At 41.9% G+C, this 24,440-nt stretch overlaps 1 protein-coding gene across 1 annotated transcript in view; it reads right to left on the bottom strand.

Moving 5' to 3' along the window:
- Window positions 1–4,816: 4,816 nt before the first annotated feature.
- Window positions 4,817–24,440, bottom strand: part of TXLNB (taxilin beta) — a 28,562-nt gene continuing 8,938 nt past the window's right edge. Inside the window, exons 4-9 of the mRNA XM_027721295.2 lie at window positions 20,368–20,562; window positions 18,595–18,714; window positions 13,364–13,438; window positions 8,118–8,210; window positions 6,948–7,043; window positions 4,817–5,866 (exon numbers count right to left, since the gene is read on the bottom strand). Of these exons, the coding sequence (XP_027577096.1) occupies window positions 5,057–5,866; window positions 6,948–7,043; window positions 8,118–8,210; window positions 13,364–13,438; window positions 18,595–18,714; window positions 20,368–20,562 (1,389 nt within the window). The 3' untranslated portion in view covers window positions 4,817–5,056. The remainder of the gene's footprint in view (window positions 5,867–6,947; window positions 7,044–8,117; window positions 8,211–13,363; window positions 13,439–18,594; window positions 18,715–20,367; window positions 20,563–24,440) is intronic.

Raw genomic sequence — 24,440 nt, 5'->3', positions numbered from 1 at the left:
TTTGTGGCATCCTCAGGGTAAATCCAGAACTTCCCTAGCCTGGATACAGGAGTTCAGCTGCTCTGTCTGGGCAAGCTTACATCATATGGCTCCCTTGAGTAGGAGCAAAGAGCAAAGAGCATTCCCTTTAGACTCTTGTTCATATACATGTGATGTAGATATAGTAAAGTACATTATTCTGGCCTTATTTCTGAACTATCACCTCTTTTGGCTTTTTGTATGCCCTTTCTTTCAGAATATCTCTAAATATCAGAAGGAATGTGGAAGCTACTTTGCTCACAAATGATGGATGTCCTGGCATCTTCTTTGACACTCCTCTCTCAAAGTCAGGACCAAAATGTAAGGCCCTCCACTGCCCCTCACTATGCCTGTGGAGATGGAGCTGACCTATGGTTTGTGCAGCCATCTGCAGCCCACAAGCAATTACCACTTGACCTGCTGTGTGGGGTCAAGTGTGATAAGCGGCCAGGCTGCAGGGTGGCCTGAGCTGTCAGCCATGTGAAGCTCTGAGCCAGTGGGGGCTTTGCATGTTGGCATTTCTGGGTTTCCCTGGGATTTGAGCACTGGCCCAGCGCTATCCTCCCACAGCCACGATCATCGTCTCCTCCTGCATCTTTGACAGGGGTGTGATAAGTATTTTCCAAGCAGAAAAAACAGCATTGCACAGCAGTAATGATGTGAGTGCAAAAAATTCAGGGGTAGGGGAGACCACCAGTGCACAAACACCCTTTCTCTGTGTCTGCCCTTCCTGTCCTCCTGACTCTCATCCAACTGGTGTGTGCTGTGTTGCTGGGCAGGCTGCCTGGAGGGAAGGGTTATCTCTGTCCCTGGTGCTTCCCCCTTGTCTCAGCAAAGGTCATGGGTGGATGTTGGCATGAATGGCAACACAGGGGTAGTGTGTGGGCCCAGATGAAGAACAAGTCCTGCTGCTGTTTCCTGATCAAGTAAGAAGAAAAGTCTAAATTCAATACTGATGAGTGCAATGATGTTCATTGCAAAGAGAGAGGCGGTGTGAATCTGAGCATGAAACTACATATGCAGTTGATTGCAATGTGATTGACGAAGTGAATTTAAAGATGGCATTAATAGTGAAGCTTAGAATGAAAGTTTCACTGTATTTTACCATATGTCCCTGTTCTGGGTCATTTGCAATATTGCTGCAGTTCTGTCATCTGGACTGTATATTCCATGCCTATATCTACTTCAGTTTTGTGGGAAAAGTTAAACTGAAACAGATCATCTGTTTCTTACTAATCTCTCATCAACTGGATTTATCAGTTCTGTAGTCTGCCTCAGGATCAGAAATTAGGTGAGAGGTGTCATGTTAGTGTCATGAATGTGATTTTAGCAGTCATCAAGAAAATTTTCTCATATATGTAAAAACTCTTGATTATTGAAAGATGTATTTTACATGTTCAGCAGGGGACCTGTCAGATTTTTGAGGCAACAAAAGGTTAGATATACAGAAAGGGAAAATATTTTTGTTCTTTCCTTGCAACTTTTTCAAATAAAGACTGTTGCTGATTTGGAAGCAGTGCAGCAATGGCTGGGTTTAGTAAGGAAGAAATAGCTACCATCATCACCTTTCCTCACCCCCAAATCTGTGCCTGGTGGTATGGGAACAACTTAGTGAAATAAAAGCAAGACTGAAGGAGGCAACCACAGAACATACCAGGACTGATGAGACTGGCAGTATCAGTAGGATAATGACAGGTAATGATAGCGATGAACACTGGGAAGACACGTCTCACTGCTACTTACTGCCTCCAAATGACCACAGAAGTGTCATGGGTTTCTGTGTTTTGAGAGAAAGTAGGTTAGCACACAGAAACCTGTGATGGTGGTTTAATCTTCCAGTCTGATGCAATGAACAGGTGCTTGGTTAAATTGTATAGATTTTCCACCTCTACTGAGAGTCTCCAGCCTCTATAGACCATGAGTTTACACATAAACCATCCCCATAGTTTGACTCTAAATACTCTGTGCAGCCTCGAATCAGCCAGCATTTTCCCTACAATTTGTTTCTCCCGTCTTGCAAACACATGAAGCCAAATCCTGAAACAAACAGCTGGGAGGGTCACTCTCCTGTGCTTTCAGTGTTACGTGTACACGCTGAGAATGAGGAGGAAACTGCAGGGATAAAATGCAGTTGGTACATGGTATTAAAGAAGAGAGGCAACAGGTATGTGGGTAGAAACTCACACAGTAATAGGAATTACAAGTATGTGACTCTAGTTTTAGAATGACAAGGGCAAAAATGAGGAAGGCGGAATGGAGTGGGAGTGATTTTCCCAGAAGGCTGTGTAATTATTCAGGAGGAATGATGCCGTAAGAATAAATCATAACTATGTAGGAAGTTTTTATCTGCAGGATCCTTGTCTCCCTGCTCGCTGAAGTTGGAAGGTATAAAGCAACAATTACATAATTAAAGATGTGACCATGATTGTGTAAAATGGAACCAACTTAAAGTTGCAAGGCCAACTTAAAGTTGAATTGAATATTTGAATGTATAAGAAAACTTCAACAACTGAAGGCTATTTGAAGAAAAAGAAGGACCTATTTAAAGAAAAAAAAGTTGGTTTCATGCAGGTAATTACTAAAATGGCAGCAGAATCAAACAAAATCAAGAATGAAAAAAACCCCAAAACATCAACAAGTATATAAATTGCATTAATTTTAAAAGTCACCCTAACAACAAACAAAACTTGTACTTGTAATGGAAACTATATTTCTACAGACTTAAGTCAATGGAAACTAAAAAAAGTATATTGGATGAGTATAACTTTTTATCTTAGGACAAGGATTTGTTATAGGTTAACATTTTCACAGGCACATAACTGGCTTGGTTTTCAGAGATGGCCATTCACTTAGTGTCTTGAATATGAACATTTGATGGAATTCATGTTGCCTAATTTAAACACCTAATCACAGACATATTAAATTTAAGCTAGTTGTCTTAAACTGGCTCTACAGTCTGAAGAGACATGGCATCTTCAGAGAGAAAGTAATTCCTTCTGTCTTGGATGCCAATATTACTGTGAAATATCTTGTCCTCGAAAGATTCCTTTTCTTCTCCACTGCTTATAAAAGGAGCTTAAGGTAACTAAGACTTGAATGATCTACTTTCAGGTGATTAAAGACCTGAAATAAATCCTGTAGGTCTTGTTATCTAACATAAGGCATCCACAATTGAAAAGTGTAGCCATAATAGCTGCTCGTAAGGCCATATCCAAACAGGCTATTGCAACTCGTGCTCGGTATACTCCAAGAGTTAGCTCTCGAAAAGGCTGGGCCAGGCAGTGCAGAGACAGACATACTGAGCCAAGGTGTGGATCATGTTGGCAGTAAGCAAAGATTCAAACCCCACTCTTGGAGGGTGGCATGCTAGAAGGGCTCTGTGGCCACTATTTCCCATGGTCTGCCAATGATGACATCTTTCCTCTCGGTTCACCCGTATGTCAACGTTGGCTTGAATGAGTCACTTTGTCTTCAGGGTCTTTTTGGGTTTTGTCTATAAACATAAGTTTCTTTGATTGCAACATTTCCCTTTCCGGCCTCTGAACATCTTGTTTAATTGCCCTTTTCAAATTCTTAAGCTGTCCAACTCAGACTCTGAAAGGCCTAGATTGAATTCAGAAGAAGGAGATGAGAAACAAGGAATGTGCCAACAGGATTTTTCAACTTTCTTCCAAAAAGCCTTCTTACTTTCTTTGCTTGAGACCATGTACAGCTGTCTGGGTTGGTACCCTCTCTTTTCTCCTTCCTTCCTCATCTCTGTTCTTGGCACTAGAATCAACCAGTTTCTGACAAGGTGGCTACATTAATAAGCAGTGGTGTGTTGGCAGGCATGCAGGAAGAGCCGGTTAGACAAGAGAGGGGATAAGAATGTAGCCAGTGCCTGGGAGTGTCTGTGAAAAGGATTCCTGCTTTCCTGATACCTATTTGCTTCTGGGCTATTTACTTGTGCTCTGCTCCAATGAACAGGGTGACAAGTGAGCGTCCTTGCCCTTCTCCTAGGAGCATCAGCACATGCAGCAGGGCCAGGAGGAAGCTGTGGTGAATAGGTTCATGTGGCTGTAACTGGGAGAGATGCCACCATTCAGAAGCATGATCTCAGGGTTTTCCTCTGGAATACATCTTGGTGTCTTCCAGTCTGCTTTCTGCTCCTTGCCTAGAAACTGGGATCTGCAGCCAACTTCTGACCTCATTTGTGAGCTGGAAACAGCCATGATCCCCACTGTTGGGCTCATGATCCCAAACAGTATGACAAAGTAGCAGTTTTCTGTTGGATGCAGAAAGGGGGTTGTGACCCCTACCTTAGGAATTGCATCAGTTTGGAAGTTTCTTTTCAGTTGTTTTTAGTTATTTTATGGGAATCTAGAAAAGATCTTCTCCTCTTCCCTGTAGTTCTGTGGAAAACAAAACCTCTTTTAGAACACTGAGCAGAAAAGACCAATGGAAGGTAAAGCTGAAAGCTGGTGGGTGTTTAGGCCACAGTGCTGATCGGTCATTTCCTCTTACAAAAATTCACCTTTGGTTGTTGCACTACTCCTTGGATATGGCTGACCACCTTGATCATTTCACTATTTTACTTTGTAATTACAGATTCCTTTCAGCTCATTTATTAAAATAACTGTATGTCCAAGTAGGCCATCTTTTATGCAATGTCAAAACAAATAGATAGAATTAATTATGAGTCTTTAAATATATGTATGTGAATTGCCATAGGTTTTGAAACATGAAACTGCAACACTTTAAAATTATATTGCTGAATGAGATGACTCATCATGCCTGGGAAAAAAAAGATCCTGTGATTTTATTGTATTTTCCTGTCATTAAGAAAATATTATACTTCAAGCAGATGAAGGATTGCAAAATTTGCAGACTCATTATTACTGGATAGTGGTAGCAAAGAGAAGTGCATTACATTTGCCTTCAGATATGTGAGTGTGTTTTATCATCCACATTTTTGTTTCTTTAAAAAAAAAAGGTATCCATTTAGAGGACAAAGCAGAGCTCTGGTTTGCAGAAGACAAGCCTGGACACACCAGTGTCTTCAATCCACTGCTTCCATGTCTGCGTCCCCTCTTTGCTCAGCGAACTGACCTTGGACAGATCTATCTGCTGGGTCATCCACACATTCTGTAGCTTTTGGTGGACATTCCATGGGTACTGACATATTCCCAAGGGGAGGGGGCATGTTTTGTGTGGGTGTTGGCATGTTTTCGGGGCTTGCTGGCATGCTTTCAATGGGTTTTGGCATATTCCCAGTGGATACTGGCACACTCTTGGGAGGTATTGGCACACTTTCTGTGGGCATTGGCACCCTTCCTGGAAGTGCGGGCATGCTTTTGGTGGGCTTTGGCATGTTCCCAGTGGGTGTTGTCATACTTTCAGTGGGTGCTGGCACGTGCTCAGTGGATATTGGTGTGCTTGTGCTGGGCTGCTCACAGTGTTTCCCAGACTCTGACTGTGGGGTGAGAGGAGTGGGGAGTTCTGGCTCCGGGGCAGCATTACACGTTTGAGTGTCACAGGTCTCTGGATTGCTGCTGTTGCTTGGGAGGGACTCCTCTGCCTTGTGGGACACACTGAAACCTTCAGCCAGCTCCTTCAGCATTCTCTTGTCACTTGCATGCAGCTCAGTGCTCGCCTGCTCAGAGGGGGAAGGGCTTGTGTCAGCATCTTCTTCTTCTTCTTCTTCTTCTTCTTCTTCTAAGATGCCATTTCCATTCACCTCTTCTGGATATTGTGCTTGCTTTATTTTTTTGTACAATTCATTCCTCTCTTCCTGCAGAGCACGGCAAAGGTTCTCTAGTCTCTGGATTTTCAACACAAAGCACTCGTATTCCTTGGACCTCATGGCTTTCTGTAGTCAAAGACATCAGACAAGGGTTCATTAGTAGAACTGGCAATTAGGAAACAATTTGAGACCTAAGCAGCCTTCACAGGATGCTGCCAGGTGGCTGGCTTTCACCAACTGCTCTACAATAACTATGGTCTTTTGGATCAAAGATTCAAGAGGAAATTCATCCCTGTTACTACAATGTATTAGCATTCTCCATACATATTCAGATCAATTTCACTCAAAAATATTTGCAGGAATACCTGTTGATGATCTGTAGAGGTGGAAAAACTGGATGTCTATACAGATAAGCATCCAAAAGTCTACCTGGACTTTTGGTTGGTGTGGGTGTGAATTTTGGAGGAAAACAAGCTGCATTCTACTTTTTGTTTGTTTTGCTTCTGGGTCCTGTGAGAGCAGCCTGAATTGGAACATTTTCTGCTTTTACACCCAGTGAGGAAACAAGAGATACATAAACCCATAAAAATAGAAACAGCAAAAGCACAGAGCTACAAAGCTAACCAGAAAGACCTGGTCCAAGTTCAGCATATGTTTGGGGTGAAACTTCAGGCAGTCTCTTATCTTATTTGAATGAGTTCCAATGTGCTTATGAACTTCCTTTGCAATGCCCCTGGGACAACATGTTTAAAACCATGGTGAGACTCAGTACTTGCTTTGTACTCTTGGAGTTTGCCTAAACAGGAAGTTAATGAAAGGTGTGAATTTAAAGTTCATTATCTAGAACACATTAATTATCTGGATGGATGCTCTTATGCAGAAGGAAAGTAGTATGAAGTCAACTAATGCCAGTTGGCCTTTCTGGGAGAGCATTAACAATTACCCATTTTTAGAGCACTTAAAATTCACAGTTATATAATTCAGTTTCTCATGGATGTAGTGAATGTCTGCACAATCTAAAAGCCCTAGCAGCTGGGATTGTCTTTTTCTCAAAAGACATCTAATTATCAAGGTAGCTTTAAAAAAAGACCCTTAGATTCAAAAATAAAATTTTCACTGACTTTTGGCGGTGTCAGGTTATCCTATCTCCTAGTTAAAGCTTTATGTGGGGGAAAAGACGCATCTTAAGACCAGAAAGACTGCTCACCTCTTCAATCATGTCCAGTAATGCTCTGTTACAGTTCTCAAACCTGGATTTCCATGTAGCAGTATCCTTTTCCAACTTCTTCATTTTCTTTGTCATCTATAGAAGCAGGAAGAAAAGCTGAATCACAACAGAAATTTCATGCTGCAGATGAAAATAGGGCAGCCCCTTTATTCGAGTCTTTGGCTGTACTCATAACTCTGCTACCAGCAGCTGTAGTGTCCATGCTAGGTAATAATTTATGTTAAGGGATGGATTTCATTTTAAGTAGCTGCCATATAACTTTCAGCCTCTAGTCTGTAGTCCTAAAATAGGACCAATTGATTATAGCTATCTTCCAGCATACAAACTATCACAAAAACAAAAGGCAAAGAAGTGGAGGAATCATTTGTCTCTTTACCAGACCAGTGTTAGATTGCTAGGAAGGTAAAGAAGGACTGGCATCTTCTGAGCCATCAATGCCAAGGGCATTCCCCCTGGATTAGTCACCTCTATACTACCTCCAAAACACACCACTAGCTAAATAGCCCCATTTTCCCCTTTGGTTTTCTGACTGAACTCTCTGTGAAGAATCATTAGAGACTGCTTGGATCAGGGCATGAGGATTTTGAGCCCTGGTGGCAGAGTGTTTATTATGAAAGCAGGTATAGCATGTTGGTGTGTTTCACTACAGGAATTCATAACCCCAGCTACAAGGAAACAGTCTGCGTGGGCTGTTTCCACACAGTGAAAAGGTGTTGGTGGGCTTCAGCTCTGCCTAGGCACTCCAGTGGAAAGATGTGTAGCCTATGTCAAGCTCTCTGTACCAGTGTCAGTCACCCAGAAGCTTCTGAGCACTCCTGGAGACATGGTCTGACAAACATGGCTCCAAACTGCCCCTCTGGTATCTCTTAGGGATCTGTACCCAACTACCATATTAGATTTTAGGTAAAGTGTTTATTCTTACAGGAAATCTTGGCTTTAGCTGAAAGGGAAAATTAAATGTTCAGCTTGCAGAGCTGAAATCTAAGCTGCTGTCAGTTGTGGCTGAGTGTGTCCCAAATCTTATTTGAATGTTGATGAGATTTTTCTTCAAAATGTGAAGAAATAGTCCCATCTCAGGTACAATTATTACAGTGAGAAATATAAAGGGAAAGTATCAATTACAAATTTCAGGCATGAGTTACTACTCACTTTTTCCATCTCTTGTTTGAATGTGGCAAACACTTCATTGCTTTTGGTCAATGTTTTCTGAAATTCTTCAAACCTTTCAGAATAGAGAGTGATCTGCATTAACAGAAAAAAAAAATATTAATTTCAGAATCTCCAGGACAGTGAACTTCTACTTTGGTAGAAGATAATAAAATAAATTTTGCATTTGGACATTGAAATTAGCTTGTTTGGAGAATATGAAGCACAAACATCAGGAAACAGAAACTCTACACATCTTTTTAAGGTTGCAAACTATTATGATTCCATTATTGCAGAAAGGTACATTGAGTAAGAATAGAAAGACCCAGGCAAGTGATTTTTAAAAGACCTGGGAATTGTGGATGCCCTATTCTCCTGAATGTTCCAGCTATGGTGTTTCTACACAGGGTATCCAGAAGCAAAATAATTCCCTAGATATAGAGACTTCTGAAACGTTTCCCTTGGTTTGATCCCGACCCATCTCCATGGACACGAACTAAGCTGAGCTGGTCCAACCACTGATTCTGTGCAGGACCATGCAACAGGATTCACTCAAGGTGAGAGCCACCGTGATAATGAGCTGTGCCTAAGCTCTAAGTCTTACTTCACCACGCAGACATCACCAAACCTCTGCTTTAACCCAAGGGTATAAGCCCTGATGGACCTTAGCAGAGGAGCTCAGTACCACTTGGCTGCCCAGCTGTTCACCTGCCTTATGGATTACTCCCCCAGCCAGGCTAGGAGCTGAGTGCTACCCTGGCTATGCTGCTTCTGATGTCCAAGTGAGCTGGGGGAGAGGCATCCCCACATCAGGCTGCAACCACAGTTTCCCCTCTTCCATCATTCTGCCTGGTGGCTCAGACTGTGGCCTGGAGCTGCAAAGGCAGTGCTCGATGTGCTTCACTGGACTCCCCTGTTGAAGAGGAGTGTCGTTGCTCACCCCACCACTAAGCAAAGCCCACCCTTCACTTTCACAGCACTGTGATTCTGCACTGTATTACTTCAAGATGCATCCCTGTACCATGGCTTGAGCAAGCTGAGGGTACCTTGTCAGCTCTGTTTTGTAGCCTGCATGTGGACTGCAGCTGTGGGCAAGGCCAGCAAAAGCAGAAGTGATCTCCAGCTGGCCTTTTCTGCCGGTTTCACTTCACGAAGCAGAGCAGAAGAAAGGTCTGTTGCAATGTGCCAGCATTTCAGACTACTAGGGCTCCATATTGTACTGTCAGTGTATACCTGGCAGCCATGTGAAAATTCACCAGTAGCTGTATTTTGTCAGTAATACCTATTTTTTTATATCTAAAATCATTAGGGAGTTCTAAAGATCTGAAGTTAGTTTTTCTGTATGATTTTCTCATTTTTCACTTTTTCTGGTGTGGGATTTTTTGGGGGGTTTTTGTGTTTGTTTCTTTGTTTTTTTGTCCTCTGGAAAGGAAGACCAGCTCCAGCTTATTCACTTCCTTCTAGTGCCAAAGCATCCCCAATAGTGTTTAGGTGATCAGACATTTCATCTGTCCAGCCTGACAGCTCTTAGAAAAAGTGATTGACATAACATGTGGTGGCTGAGGCAGGGTAGGTGCAGGGCAATGGGAGGGTCAAGAACAGCCTGCAGTATTCTCACGTCTGAGTGGAGGCTGGCTGCCCTCTCCACACTGTCAGGGAGCTGGCTAAATGATTAGCTAGGAGCTTTCTTTTTGTGTGGTGCCGGTCAACTCATCCCCTCCCCTGATACTACTGTGCAATTACTGAGGAAAAGAAGATTTAGAAAACGTTGCTAGTGGTGGAGCATGTTTAATTCTGATTTTGAAATCAGGTATGGTTATATTATGTATTATACTCATTTAAACTAGTTGTTATGATGCCCCTTGTCACAGCCATAAATGCACTGTACTGTGGATGTGTTCCAGCTAAGTTTAACCTAGGTAGTTATGGCCCCAGTGGCTGTGAACACAGCACTGGCTGCAGCCCTTCCCCGCCAAGGTGAGCGAAGACATGGGAGGTTAATCTGTACAGAGTTCTCTGTGGTGCCAGTATCAGAGCTAGCTGACATGAAGCTCGTGTGTATTTATAGAAAGCTGTATCCAGAGTTGTGACCTAGGCACAAACAAAAACTCAGAGGGATTTGTTTCAGCAGGCCAAGTGCCACAGCCTAAGTGGGACACTGATATCAAGTAAGACATTTGGAATAGATGTCATAGCTCTAAGAGGAAATGCCTGAGCATCTCAAAGCCAGGTGAGGGAGCAGGGGTGGGAGTCAGCAAACTGAGGCTCTTAGCCCAGACCCATTGCCTTAAAAAAAGCTCACCTCAATTCTGTCATTGCTTTTCTCTTACAATTTTTGTTTAATTAAATTAAAAACCTTTCATGTTTGAACAGGGCAAGCTCTGACCTCAGCTGGGGCCCTAGGCAGCACCATAGCACCAAGAACAGTTTCTGCAACTTAAAATTGAGTAATGAATGAATGTTTTCACGGTGTCTGGGAACAGGCTGTGAGAGCTGTCCCTACCTAGGAGCACAAGCTTGTGCTCCTAGGTCAGGGAGACAAGGACCCCCCTGCTGCTGCCCACTGCCCATCCAGTGCCCTGACTGTGTGGGCAAGGAGAGCAGAGGTAGAGCTGCTGCCAGTGCAGGGCCTTGGAGAGTGGGGGCACCTCAGCGCTGCAATACTGAGAGGGTGCTTCTTACAAGGACACCCCTTTGGCCTTGTTATGTTCTTCTTGGTTGCCGTAGCCTAGTGGTTGCACTATGCTGGCAACCAAAAATTAAAGATCTCAGCTGTCATCTATCTTATTTTGTTTCAATGCATGAAGCTAAAATAATCTGCCTAAGCATCATACCTGGGGAGAGCGTGCAGCATCCTGGGAAGCACGACCACAGTTTGGGTGTAACCCTCAGCTGGTGCCAGATTCCTGTCACCATTCGGAGTGCCAGAATTGGCCATCTCAGGCACATTATGTGACCCAGAGACAGGCTGGCATGAAGATGATGTCTGTGGTTCCTTACAGCTCAAGGAAGCAGTGGGTGCTCATCACCTCCTCTAAAATGGAGTGGTATTTCTGTGAGGGTTATATTATGGCTTCTCCCTATCTCACTGACTAATGTCTTATAATTTCCATGCAGCTGTTCCTCTGCTAATCATAGGACGACTTGGGTTGGAAGGTACCTTAAAGACCATCCCTGGCGTGGACAGGGACATGTTTCACTAGACGAGGTTGCTCAAAGTCCCATCCAACCTGGCCTGGAACACTTCCAGGGATGGGACATAACATCTATGTATTGTTTTGTGTTGTTTGCATCAAGGAGCTCTTTATGCTCTTTCTATTTGGCACTTGCACAAGACCTTACATGATGGCATCTGGTCCATGAGGGAGGCCTTTCAGTGTTACCATTCTAGAAATAATAAAAGTAACAAAAATAATACTAATAGTGTTATTATTCCCAGTAATTTGAAAGGGAGGTTGATGTGTGACAGAGCCCTCACACTCGAGCCATATACAACTGTATGTTTCATTTCAGCAAATGAATCACTTAAGTTTCTCTACACAAAACTGAAAGGGGCACATGTATTTTCAATGCCTTTGCAGACTTGTTTGACTGGATTTTTTCTAAAAACAATTTTACTGTTTCAAATGTATGCTTAATAAATTCTAGTTTTTATCAATACCTTCAGTTTCATTAAACTGGCTACAGAGGTCTTCCTGCATAAAAAAACCTTTTTCTGGTTGAACATAAAAGTTTAATTAAAACCACCCTGAGAAAATTGGGAGCAGGTTTGCAGTTGGGACAGACTCAGCTGGAGGCATTTGAGGTTTGATTGCAGAACCTGTCAAACTCGTGTCAGCAGGAATTTATATGTTCTTCCGTGTGCTACTGGCTTATCTTAACCCTTGAAAAAACAGTTGAAGAACCAAACCCCTCTTATCACATTTCCAGGTTATCAGTTTAACACTAGCATTTCTTGACTGCTCAACAGGTAGCAATTAGACCATCTGCAAGGTCAAAGCTGGAACAACTTACCAGTATAATTAACAGTGAGCAAGGGCTAGGAGAGGGTTTCCTAATGATGAGGAGGTTGGCAGCTGCAAGAGGGGCTGAAAGACTGACACCATCCCTCTCAAGCTTCTGCTAATCTTTCTCACAAATTTATCAAAGAAGATAAATCTACATGACTCTTTCTCTAAGTGTAGGAAAATCTACCAATACTCTCTTTTTGATGTGAAAATCCAGGATATCATCCAGTGTTCTCACTCCTTGATTCATGGTCTCACTCGACTATTCAGTGTTGATTATTGCATTGCTCCCAAAGTGTAGTATATACTGCCTATTTCTTGGTTTTACTACCTTTCACTCCAGCCTGACTCCTGGTGTAATTTGGCAAGTAATTTTATTTTATTGAAAGTTTCAAATTACAATTAAAACTAGCGACCCCTTTGCATGAACTCTTAGTAGACAGAATTCCTGCCAAAGTTAATGAAAACACTGCCTTCACACTCTAGTTCAGAAAAGCACATGAGCACATCAGCTTCAGTTTGGTAAATGTTTCATGATATGCATGTACTCCAGTGCTTTGCTGGATTATAAACCTGCCTGAAGGGTAGTTATGGTGTATAATCAAGCCAAGGCACATACATTGTTTTGTGGTTGAATACTGTAAACACTCATAAATCAGTGAACTATAGAATGATTAGGGTCGGAAGGGACCTTAAAAGATCATTTAGTCCAACCCTCCTGCCTTGGGAAGGGACACTTTCCACTAGACCAGGTTGCTTCAAGCCCCATCCAGCCTGACCTTCAACACTTCTAGGGATGGGATATCCACAAATTCTCTGGGCAACCTGTTCAGGTGTCTCACCACCCTCACAGTAAAGAATTTTTTCCTCATATATAATATAAATCTCTCCTCTTTCAGTTTAAAACTGTTACCCCTTGTCCTATCACCACATGCTCTGGTAAAAAGTCTCTCTCCACCTTTATAAACCTCTTTTAAATATCTAAAGGTTGCAAAAAGGTCTCCCCAGGGCCTTTTCTTCTACAGACTAAGCAGCCACATGACACAGTATGATCTGCAGTTGTGGGCATTACCTTACAGCTGGCTTGAAAATGACCTGTTTCCTTTGCAATAGTTTATGGGATGTAGAATGAGGGTAGAAGGAATACACAGAAAGTAGTTTAGATACTTTACCTGGAACGGGCCTCATGGGTTAAAAACTGGGAAACAAAGGCACACCATGCAATAATCTCTCCTACGTCACCTGTGCCTGCAGGACAGTCTCTTGCTCCTTTAGCATTTTGGCCTGGAGCTTCCATTCTGCAGCTTGGTTCAGGAGCTGTGTTTTGGGCAGCAGAGAGAAAAATTGTTAGGTCTCTAGTTTATCAGTTGGAAATCCTCATTCTCCAGCTACTCATATATCTACCTCTGCTGCTGTAATAAGGAGTGATCAAACTTTCAGGTGAATGTAGTTAGAGGAGTTAGGCAAGACAGGGTATTTAGTGTTAACTTGAGACATGGGATGGGCCATTTGGTTTCCAAAAGAACATTTGAACTGCAGCTCAAAAACTGCTTTGAATTAAGTGTGCAGTACAGTGGGCTATAAAAATTGTGGTATTTAACCATATCTTCACCAGACTTCTAGAGAATGCTTGTGATGCTTTTTGGCATATTCATTTCAGCACAGCTCCAGCCAAATTCCTGCTCTCCAATGAATGGCAAACTCCCTTTTGCATTAATGATCAGGACGTAGCATGGTCACAGTCAGACATGCCTCAAAAAATCTGCAAGTTTTCAGAAAGGGAATGCATAGTAAAGGCCATATATTTGCTGCTGTCTATTATCTTTGGGCTCTATTTGCATTGACAAGTGGAGAATCCCAGTTCAGCATGACAAACATCTCACTTAGGTCAAGGAGGCAGCCCAGGAAGAGCTTGACTGCAGTTTCATTCCTGGCTGCTCCTGGGAAGATGTAACTCCCTACTCCCAGGCATTTGGCAAAATTACATTCTGATATGAAGGCTTCAGATAGACCAGATGGAGGGTTGGTCGAGGCTGAACGAATTGTAAGAATGAGGTGTACAGAGACCTTTTCTGGCTACAGTTCTGAGTCAGGACTTCCAAAGTGCAGAGTAATATTTTAGCAATTGGTTTAATCTGAAAGCAGGAAACATTTAGCGAAGTGTGGAGGAAATATACCGGCTGCCTACCAAACATTTATAAAGTGTTTTACCAGTCAGGCCAAATGTGTTTTAGAAAAAGAATGCTAATGATAACTTGAGCAATGAGACATAAAGAAGTTAGTTACCACAAGATTTTGTTCTGTTTGACTAAATTGTGCTTAAATTGTACCGTAAGTTGGATTTAAAATAACACAGTTGGGCTCTGAAATTATATTGAAAATTAAAAGGACTTTGTACATCAGTGGACCCTACTCTTATACTGGAAATGAAAGGTGAATAGAACCACATGCAGGAAATGTGTTTGATTCCTAGTAAAAACCTTTATTCTAACCATTCTATTGGAAATAACACATGTAAACTATATATACCACCTGGCGAGAGAGCTGAGGATGCACCCTAAAATGCTGACTGCCTTCATCTATTTGTGGCAAAAAGATTATAAGCTCTAGAAAAATATTTCTTCCATCAATTTGGCCTTTGATATAGACTCACAGAATTGTTGCCATCTACAACTTCCTAGACAAGAATGTTTTACAGCTAAAGTATGTACTGTGTGAAGAAATGCCACATTCTATTTGTTTTCTACCTGCCTCTCAATAGTTATTTTGAGAATTTAATTGGATGTTTGGTTCAGTGGAAATAAATCAAATTCATGAATTTAGATCTTATTGGCTAACATTTCAAATAGGTTGTGTCATAGCCAGTAAAAAGAGATGGTATGGGTGGGCCTGGGTTAAATGAGTTTCAGTCCATGCATTTATTTTCTTGGAAGAGGGTAGGTTTCACACACATAAAAAGAATGATTTTTTTAAAAGTTGCATGAGATCTGGATATTTATATTTCACCTTTCTTTGATATCTACTTGTTTATGTTTTTTTTAGGAATTATAGGGTATCATGTTTGAATGATTTAATGAAAACCTTTTTGAAAACCTTCAGAGCTACACAGTCCCTAGGCCAGTCATTTCTTCGAAGAACTGGGCTTTTATCTGTATTGCTTTAATCTCAGCCAGGGTTACCTTCATACCCAGTGTGACTGGAACAATGAAAAGGTCCCACATCTTGTGCCATGTCTTCTGCCACAGCACAACAGATGGACAGAGAAGGCAAAGGAAGGTTGCTTCTTTTGCCTGTTAATGAAATTCTTCTCTCTTACTGACCCACATAGCTTCTGCAGCCAGTAAAAATCCAAGAGTTAATACACTATTCTGTAGTGGAAGCAAGCCACAGAGAGCCTTGCTCAAATTAGTATGTGTTCATATGCAGCCCGAGGTCATCTGCAAACACCAAGCTGGGAGAAAATGAATCAGAACTGATACATTTATTAATAGGCTGTGAAGTGGTAACAAGGAGGCTGAAGTATAAAAAAATGAATAAATATTGCATGTTGTGTTTACAAAGCAGCACTTGAGTGAAGTGTGGTGATGTTACACTCTATTATTAGAGCTATGATAGCTGCTGGAGACCCAGACAGTCACATCACACCCAGGACTAAAAGGACCAGTTCCCATTTAATGGCATGCATCTAGGGACTGGCTTAGAGAAAATTAAGCTTCCCTTTTTGCTGTCAGACTCTGTAAATTCCAATTATGAAGAAATCTAATCAATGCCTTGCAGTCATATACTTGAAAGCCATAGATGCTTTAAACTGTGATTAATTGCACATCAAAGTTTGTATTACAAGTGCTAAAAATGTATGGTAGGGAGAAGAAATCCAGGTAGTGCTGACCAGTTACAGGATGATAATAAAATTGCATCCTTAGGTCAAGTTGGCCCTTTGTGGAGGCCACACACTATGAACCATTGCTGCTTATATAGGGAATTGCATTCTTGGATGCATGTGTAGAGTGAATTGTGCAAGCAGTGAGAGGACCTGTCTGTTGAGATGTACAGAGACTGCAGGAGGGGACATCTCTCCTTATCTGACTTAAAGAAGCTAAGGGGCAAAGGGGCAAAGATTCCTACATGGAAGAACTGCCTAGGAAGATATTAAAGCGAGCCATCAAAGAGTAATCAAATAGATAAAAGAATACAATAATTTTAATTTAAGAACATTTGCAAAAACCTGCAGCAAAAGTCATGCACAGGGATATAGAAAATGCTATGGAGAGAAAGGTTCTGAAAGCCATTCTAACTTTGCACATTACTGAGCTGGAGAGAGTTACAGTGAAATGAGAGAACTCCTTCAAAACCACCTTGATTTCATACATACATATACGTTACTCCCACGGACACTAGCACAATAGCTTGGTGGGTGGGACTAAGAGCATATCAATAGGATTGAGGTGGGAGCCAAGTGTAGGCCAGCTTTCTGTGTGCTGGGCTACCTGTGATGAGTCGTGACATGCTTAATCATGCCTTGACTCATTGCATGGCTTTTGGCCTGCCACTTAAGTTCTTCAGCTAAATCTAACTTGCTCTGAGGTGTTGTTAGCCATATATCACCAGCCTGCCTCAAAGACAGAGTTTTTAAGCATTAATTTGGACAATGTGAAAAACATTCTTTGTACACTGCACATACCATTATACACCCACTGCTTAAAGGTTTTACAGCTTGTTTTTGAACCTGTTATTTCAGAGGTGCTAATCATACATACAGCAAAGCCAGAAAGAAAATCTTCCACTCTCAACTGTAGACAGTGATGACTTTTGCTACTTAAAAGGAAATGAAAATACCAAAATTGTGCATACCAGTTCTGGATAATCTACACAAAGTAGTTTTGACTAGAAACACGGCCAGTCACAGGCAACAAGCATCCCCAAAACTCATATTCTGTGAGACACAGCAAGAAAGATCATTGATACAAGGCTGTGTATGTCAGTTTTCCACAGAGATAATGCCTGGTCTTTTACATCTTCTGTTTTGAGGGTTTTTTTCCCAGTATATGAAATCTGGTAGTCAGTAGCAAAACTGCCAGTGACAGTAGTAAAGTAAGTTCCATATTTGCTTTACCATTGCAAGTGATTTCTTGGACATGTTTCTTGGGGTTTAAATCTGCCAAGAATCAATGGTCACAAAGGGAATTTTGGGGTTTGGCTTTACGTACTTTTCACAGTGAAAAGGAATAACTCAGCTGGACCAATCAAAATGTCATGCAGTGACATGCAGATTTGCACACAGAGAAGTCCCAGCCTCTCTTCACCTGCCCTCTTTAGCAATTAGTAAAGCTGAGCAAGAGTATGTGTTCCAGCCACAAGATCAGTGCAAAGAAAGAGGATAAATGCTCTTATGGGCAATTTTTGGTAAGAAGTGTTTGCTGTGTTTTGCTTGTGCTCTAACCCCAGGAATCAGAGCCCCACATTTTTGTCCATATTTTAAGATACTTATTAGCCATGCTTGTGCTACTACATCTGTTTCCAGATATGGGGAGGGGATAAATGTTCTCTCTTTAGAGCTCTCTCATGCTGCTCCTGAGTTAGCTGGAGGACTGGTGAAAACTAAAGCTTTCTTCCAGCTGATGAGAACCTGTCACTCCCCCTGAGTAGTCTCAGCTGTTGCCTCTGCTGAGAAGAGGTACTATGTGTCAGTGTTGAACTCCAATCCTTTGTAGATGTGAGGGTTGCTGTGAAAATACCAGACAGTCTGACAAAATTAATTTTGGTCTGATTGAGTCATAAAATATGTGAGACTACGGATGGAGGAGTGTTGTCTTCCGATCCCAGCTGTGCCTGTGGGTGACATCCCTCCTGGATCTACTCTTCCCTATTCCCCTGATAAAGAGGTCCCCTCCTCCAGATAGGGAGGAAGAGCAGACAAGGCTGCTAAGCAGACCCAGACCCTTTCTGCCTGAAAGGTGGGCTGGCAGACCAATGTAGGGAGGGGAACTGAGAAGGGAAGGATCTATCACAGCAAGCAGCTCCTGTGGACTCCTCCACAGGAGGATGCCTGGGGAGGCTCCGAACCTGGGAGGATAGCAGCCTTCAGCCATGTTCTTGTTCTCCTCTCTGATTGTTAAGATGTGTGCATTTATCTTGTGGGGAGATGGCGTATCAAATACCAGAGCCATTTGAAAACTGATGGCATCACCTACCCAACATCACAATGAATCAACTGCATAGTAACAGTGAGTTAGCTAGAGCAGCCTGTACTCTAAGCTACCGCTCTGCAGTTTGCTTCTAAAACTGTAAATGCCAATGGAAGCAGCCTTCCAGAGGCTGTTCCTTTGTATTAAGCATTGATGGTAGCTATAAAAACTTCTCTGCTACTGTATCCTAGATTGGACCTGAAGAACCAATATATTAGTGAAATAGCATGCAGGGCTTGTTTTGGCTTAAAGTTAGATAAAAGACAGACAGATTAGAACGACAGGTACATATTCCTTCTCTTTCTGATGTCGCTCCTCAGCTTCTTTCATCATTTCCCGAGACTGTTCCAACTTGGCATCTACCAGTTTCTGCTGAAGTTCTCTGTGCTGAAATATTTTATCAAGGTGCTGTAAGAAAATAAATTCTGCTGAATGCGTAGGTTTAATTATCTACATAGACCTTCATGCTTATGCATGTACAGCTATTAACCAGAACTCTTGTAAGACAAAAATATTGCAAAACAAGAAGACACCCAATCTATTGCAATTACTAAAAAATCACAGCTCTAATAAGAACAAACTGTGACAGATTTTGCAGGAGAAGGGAAACCAGTTTACTTTATCAATTTTGACCTATTGTAGGGGGAAAAAAAAGCCTTAGCATCTTTGCCAGTTTTATGGTCTACATATGAAGTCATCACTATAATCCAATATGACTGAAGATCAAATAATTGCTCATTGATAATAAATATGCAGGGGACACACTTTTTTTTAGCTGTTCAATGGCCTATGGATCCAAATCACTATGTGAACAAATGTGTAAATCACACCTACAGAACTTGGAAACAGGTGCACAGGCCATGCCATCCTCTATGTAAATACAATCCCCTTTGCTCTGGCCACACCTGCACAATGTGGGCATGGAGGGCCTGGGATCTGGAGATCAGACCAGATGAACCAGAGACCTCCTCTAGACTGTAAAATGTCTAGCTCTATGGTGACCTTCAGGAGATAAATGTTGCTGATAGCCCTCTTCACTCTTAATTCATTTAGGTAAAATTCATTGGAGCAAATATTCTGTGTCCCTCTGGTTTACATTTTCTTCTCATAGAAACCACAAGACAGGAATGTACACTTCCTTCATTCAGTATATGACTTCATACATGATTCAACAGATTTGGAAATGCAGGTATTGTATCAGCCATTCCAGATTGTAAAGACAGATTATTTATGTTTTATTCAGTATGTTGTCTGATTGCACTGAGGCTCACAGTAAATGTATTTAAAAACAATAAAAAGACCCATGGTGATATTTGTTAGCATTTGTCATAAAATAAAACAAAAAGGCAGTTGGGATTTTAACGGAGGATGGGGATTTTTGCGTCAAAATTTTCTGACCAATTCCAATGTTTACAGAAAGAATAATTTCCCATCTGTCTATTACCTGCTAAATCTTATGGTGAGCACTGTGTTTGCAAAAAAAAAAAAAAAAAAGAAAAGAATCTATTCAACTTCAGAGGGCCTCCTTTATCTGTTGTCTTAATTTTCTGCTTTGGGGAAGGGTCAAATGGCTTACATCAGAGCTCTTCTCAGCAAAGTGTATCTGGAGGGAACAAAGTATATTTGGTGTCACCAGCAGAACAGGTTGTTCAGAAAAATGGGAGCTGGGATGTGCTCAGTGGGAGCTCAGCAGGAAGGAGGAAACGGATGCTGGGAGATGTCCCCAGGGATTTGGGGGAGCTATGAGGAGCCTTGGGCAGTTTAGCAGACAGCTGGCACACCTTGCTGCTTGTGTGAGTTGGCACCCCTCGGCACAGCAGCAAGTCTGCCATGGGTGCCATGGCTGGGGTGCTGTCCCATACAACTCCATGGCCGCAGAGCATGGCAGGCTTGCTGCAGGCATAGTCCCACTCAGAGGGCAAAGTATGGTGAGGACTATCCTTATTACCTCTGTGAGACGCCTGAACGATAGCCGGCAAGGCAGATAGGCTGCTGGCAATGCCTTCTGCTTTCCCTGGGTTTGCTGCCTGTCTCCTCCAGTACCCACGGCATTGCTCTCACCTCTTCCCGCAGCTCGTACTGGTCAATGATGCTCTTCAGCTTCTCTGCCAGCTCCGTATTCTCTTGGCAGAGCTTCATGTTCCTCTCACTTTGCTGCTCGATCTGAGCCTGTATTTCACTCAGTGTGCCCTGGAAGTGATTAGTTATTTCTTTCCTCTTCTCATCTTCCTCTCGTGCCCTCTGAATTGTTTCCTCCTGTTGTTAAATGGGAAGGAACACAGTAAGTTAGAGGCATAATAAGCAGTTCCAGAAAGATACTGTTTCAGAGTAGCATAAGCCCTCCCTTTGAAGGATTTTACATGTTTGCATTCCTCTTTGGAGATTTTCTTGCTTTCATCTGCTCCGGCATTAGGCGTGATTCTAAATTTACAGAGCAAATTACACAGTGGCCTTGAAAAAATTAGGGAACAAAGAATTTGCATTTGTAAAGATGGATGTAGAGCAGAGCTCCAGATCAAAGCAAGCCTGAAAGAGAGGACATGTGTGCATATCTTGATTCATGATACTGCAGCACAGCTTTTGCTTTGGAAGAAGATGTTTAGTGAAGCAGTCCAAAGCTCTTTTATCGAAATTCTCTTTGACTGAATTAGAATATGACCCTTTAAAATACCTCCTGTTAACTAGGACTCTTCATATCAAATGTATGGCCTTTGGGATTTTAGTTTTAAGAGAAATTCATCACTTGCTGAAGAATCCATTCCAATTCCTCAAGTTTTCTCCCCTACTTTTTAACCCACATAAACATTTGCACTAATTTATTAGTGAGTGGAATCAAGGAAAGCTTGTGTGCAGTTTCTTACAGAATCAAAGCAGACATTCAGAATTATTTTTTTTACCTATTATTGAAATTCTGTTTTAGATTTGTTTATACAAAAGACAATGCAGAAAGAATCTGGATTCATTGCTTTGGATCCAGAAATATGGACTATTTTTAGTCCTTACTTTTGCTTCCAGGACAGTTGTCCTTCTGTGGAATGTAACCCTGATACAGAGTGGCTAGGACCATATCTGCTGTAGTTACAAATCATGCCAGGACCATCTTAAGAACTCACTCCATAGCATGCAAATGGCATACTCTAGTAAGGTTTCAACTAGCATAGTCATTTACATAAAAATCTCTGATGACACTGCATATGGATATTTTCTATAAATATATTTGAATAAAGCCTTAGCTAACTCTAATAGGGTATAATTTGTATCATGAATGTGCACAGAAATCACCATGAAGCCCTGCTGTGCTCTGCAGTTTACACAAGAACACATGTGTATGCTCACAAAGAGAGTAAAAGAAAACATGAAACCAGAAGAACTCTCCCTTTTAAGAGAAAGAAAGAATGTCAGGTGGAGCTGGGCAAGTGACTTGGAGATTGGGTTCTGGTTCAGTACCCGGATTGGAAATTGGACACATGGAAAATTTGCAGCAAGATGAAAGAGAAGCTCTCCAATTATTTTTTTTTCAGTTGGTGAGAATGATTTTGAAACATTTTGCTTGACCAGCAGTTGAGCTGTGTTCTGTTTCTAGTCACTTTTTGTTTAAATTTTTCTAGTAAAAGAATGCTTTTCCAAAGTAGAGTTATCCCATGACTCACAGAGTTAAATCACCCACTGTAAAACTCCCCACCCTGAGGGAGGTACTGAACCTAAGTATATATAATCTTGGGGTTTTGGAACTTCTGGTACCACTTGTTAGTTCCAGAGGAGGACCAGAAGTCCACTAGGACTGCAACTGCCACTCTCGACAAGACTGCGATCATTACTTCAACAGGACTGTGACCATCATCTGGACCAACAGGTTTCCTTTCCTTTTACCAGGGGGACCACGTGGTGCTCAGCACAGGGGTAACAAACCCCATTCTATTCTTGTCCCAGGGTGCTGGGTTATACATCTGTCTTTGGGGGTTAAAACCAGTTTTCTCTGTATCACTGTATTTATTGTAATCTTTTTAATAAATTGTAACTCTGACTTGTAATCTCTCTTGAGTTGGGTTCATTTCTCCTACCGGTTTACTTCTAAACCAGCACAACCTCTAATACACTGTTTAAAAAACTCTTCATGCCTCTTAGTTCTTCATTATAGAAGTGCAGCCCCGAGCAGGGAAAAGAGTGACCAGGTGCTTTCACTTCTGGAAGTCAAAGTGAGAAATTGAACTTGCATGTCTGGAGTCCTATTTCTATGGTTTCAAAACATCCTTCCTCAAAAAATTTATTGTTTCAGTAGACCAAATAGTGTTATAACACATCACTGCTGTGATTTAAAGCTCTGTGGAGTAATAAATCCAGCTGAATATATAAAAAAGGTGGATTGTGCATCTGTCACACCAAATGGCTCTGTTACAAGGTGAAATGAGACATCCTGAGAGTAACAATCATGCAAATGTACACAAACCAACCCTCTGTGCATGTGTTCCTCAGAGGATCTTATTTCCTGCTCTTCTGAGGTAAAATAATTATGCAATACAGAGCACAGAGACAATATATAGATTCATTGTTAAGACACTGAGCCAGCAAGAATTTGGTTGCAAGACACAGTATTTCTCTAGATCTTTTCTGCTTCAGAGAAAAATATATTTGAGGAGGATGTTTGCTTGGGGAGGGGCCCTGGTGTGTGTGCCAGAGAGCTCCTCAGAGTCCCTCATTTGTTAAATCCTTGAGATCCCAGTCACAGATTAAGGCTCAGTGTGGGTGAGAAGAGCTGGCTGAGCTGAAGGACAACTGTGTGGCTACAGCACTGCACAGACTGACAGGCACTGCCTCTTTCCTGTGCCCAAGACCAAAAGCCTCTTTGCTCAGTGCTTTGCCATGAGTGGAGCTCGCTGCATCGCTGCTAGTGCCCAGCTAACAGTAGACCGGTGCCTGGTCCCTAAGGTAATACAGTTTTAATCTCACAGGCTTCTAAGTGCTACCAATAATACTATGAGAATAGTGATAGGACTTTGGAGGTGTCTGCTTTAAACCTGAGCCTTTACTAGCCTATGGCTGAGGCTGTGTCTGCACTGGAGCCAAGGAGAGGGCTGGATGCCCACGGTGCCAGCATCAAAGCTCTATATCCCTGCCAGCTCTGCTTCAGGGCTGTGGGGCCAGCTCCCCTTCACCCATCTCACCTGGACAGGCACGGTCTGGCAAACCTCAAATCATCATTATCACCTAGGTTTTATTATCGCAAGGCTACAGCCTCAGCTCTTTGCTCGTACCAATCCCTGGCACCTGAGAAAATGCATGTTTTTCGAATACTTCCTTAGTGTTTCCCATTTCAAGATAACACAGTGTAAAGTAAAATCCTGAAGATTTCCCCCAAATGGGAGTCTTGAAGACTGATTACTGTTTTGTGTTACTGCTGTTGTAACTGAAGTAGCTGCGTGGAGTCTAGAGCTTCTGGCTGACTTGGTTTTAGGGAGCAGAGCAGAGGGTGTTTGGGGAGTGAATTCTCAGCATCATCATGGTTAATTCCTAACATGCATACAATGCTTGGTCTTGTCAGTTGCTTCACTTTCTACTTTTAGTAGAAAAAAAAGCTACTTTTAGTAGCTTTTAATTAAGTGTTCAATTTTAGTGAGAAAAATAAAGCATTGTAAATTATTTTTAGATTTCCAGTTGTGGAAAGCTGAAGTCCAGCCATAAACTATTGTTCTTTTTTCTCTGCCTTTTCTTAATCTTCACAATCCATGTCAACCTTTCAAAGACATATTCTTGCATCCTACTGTAATATTGCTTTTGCTCAGGTGTTTTGCTGCTAAAAATGTAAGAATGAATTGAATAAAACCTTGTAAAATCAAGACAAGGATATTTTGCAGTTTGGGATTTAGCACTGGAATGTGAGATAATTTGAAAATAGAAGAGTGTGATTGTCTCTGGAATTGTCCTCATGCCTCTCTGGGCCAGCTCAAGAAGACTGTTGGTCTGCTGAAGTCCTATCAACCAAGAGGATATGAGAGTGGAATTCTTTTTTTCAATTAACCGTTTTCTTCATTCCTGGGCACCACAGTCTGAGCCAGTTTGAAGCTGAGCCCACAGTCAAAACTGTTGACTTTTGTGACATTTGTATGAAAGTCATTGCTTAATGCCTGGTGGCAAGA

The sequence above is a fragment of the Pipra filicauda genome, unplaced genomic scaffold (genome assembly GCF_003945595.2).
Source record: "Pipra filicauda isolate LSUMZ 115617 unplaced genomic scaffold, ASM394559v2 scaffold376_size704792_pilon, whole genome shotgun sequence".
Classification (NCBI taxonomy): Eukaryota; Metazoa; Chordata; class Aves; order Passeriformes; family Pipridae; genus Pipra; species Pipra filicauda.
The sequence above is the reverse complement of the archived record's forward strand: the minus strand, read 5'-3'. Positions and strand labels throughout refer to the sequence as shown.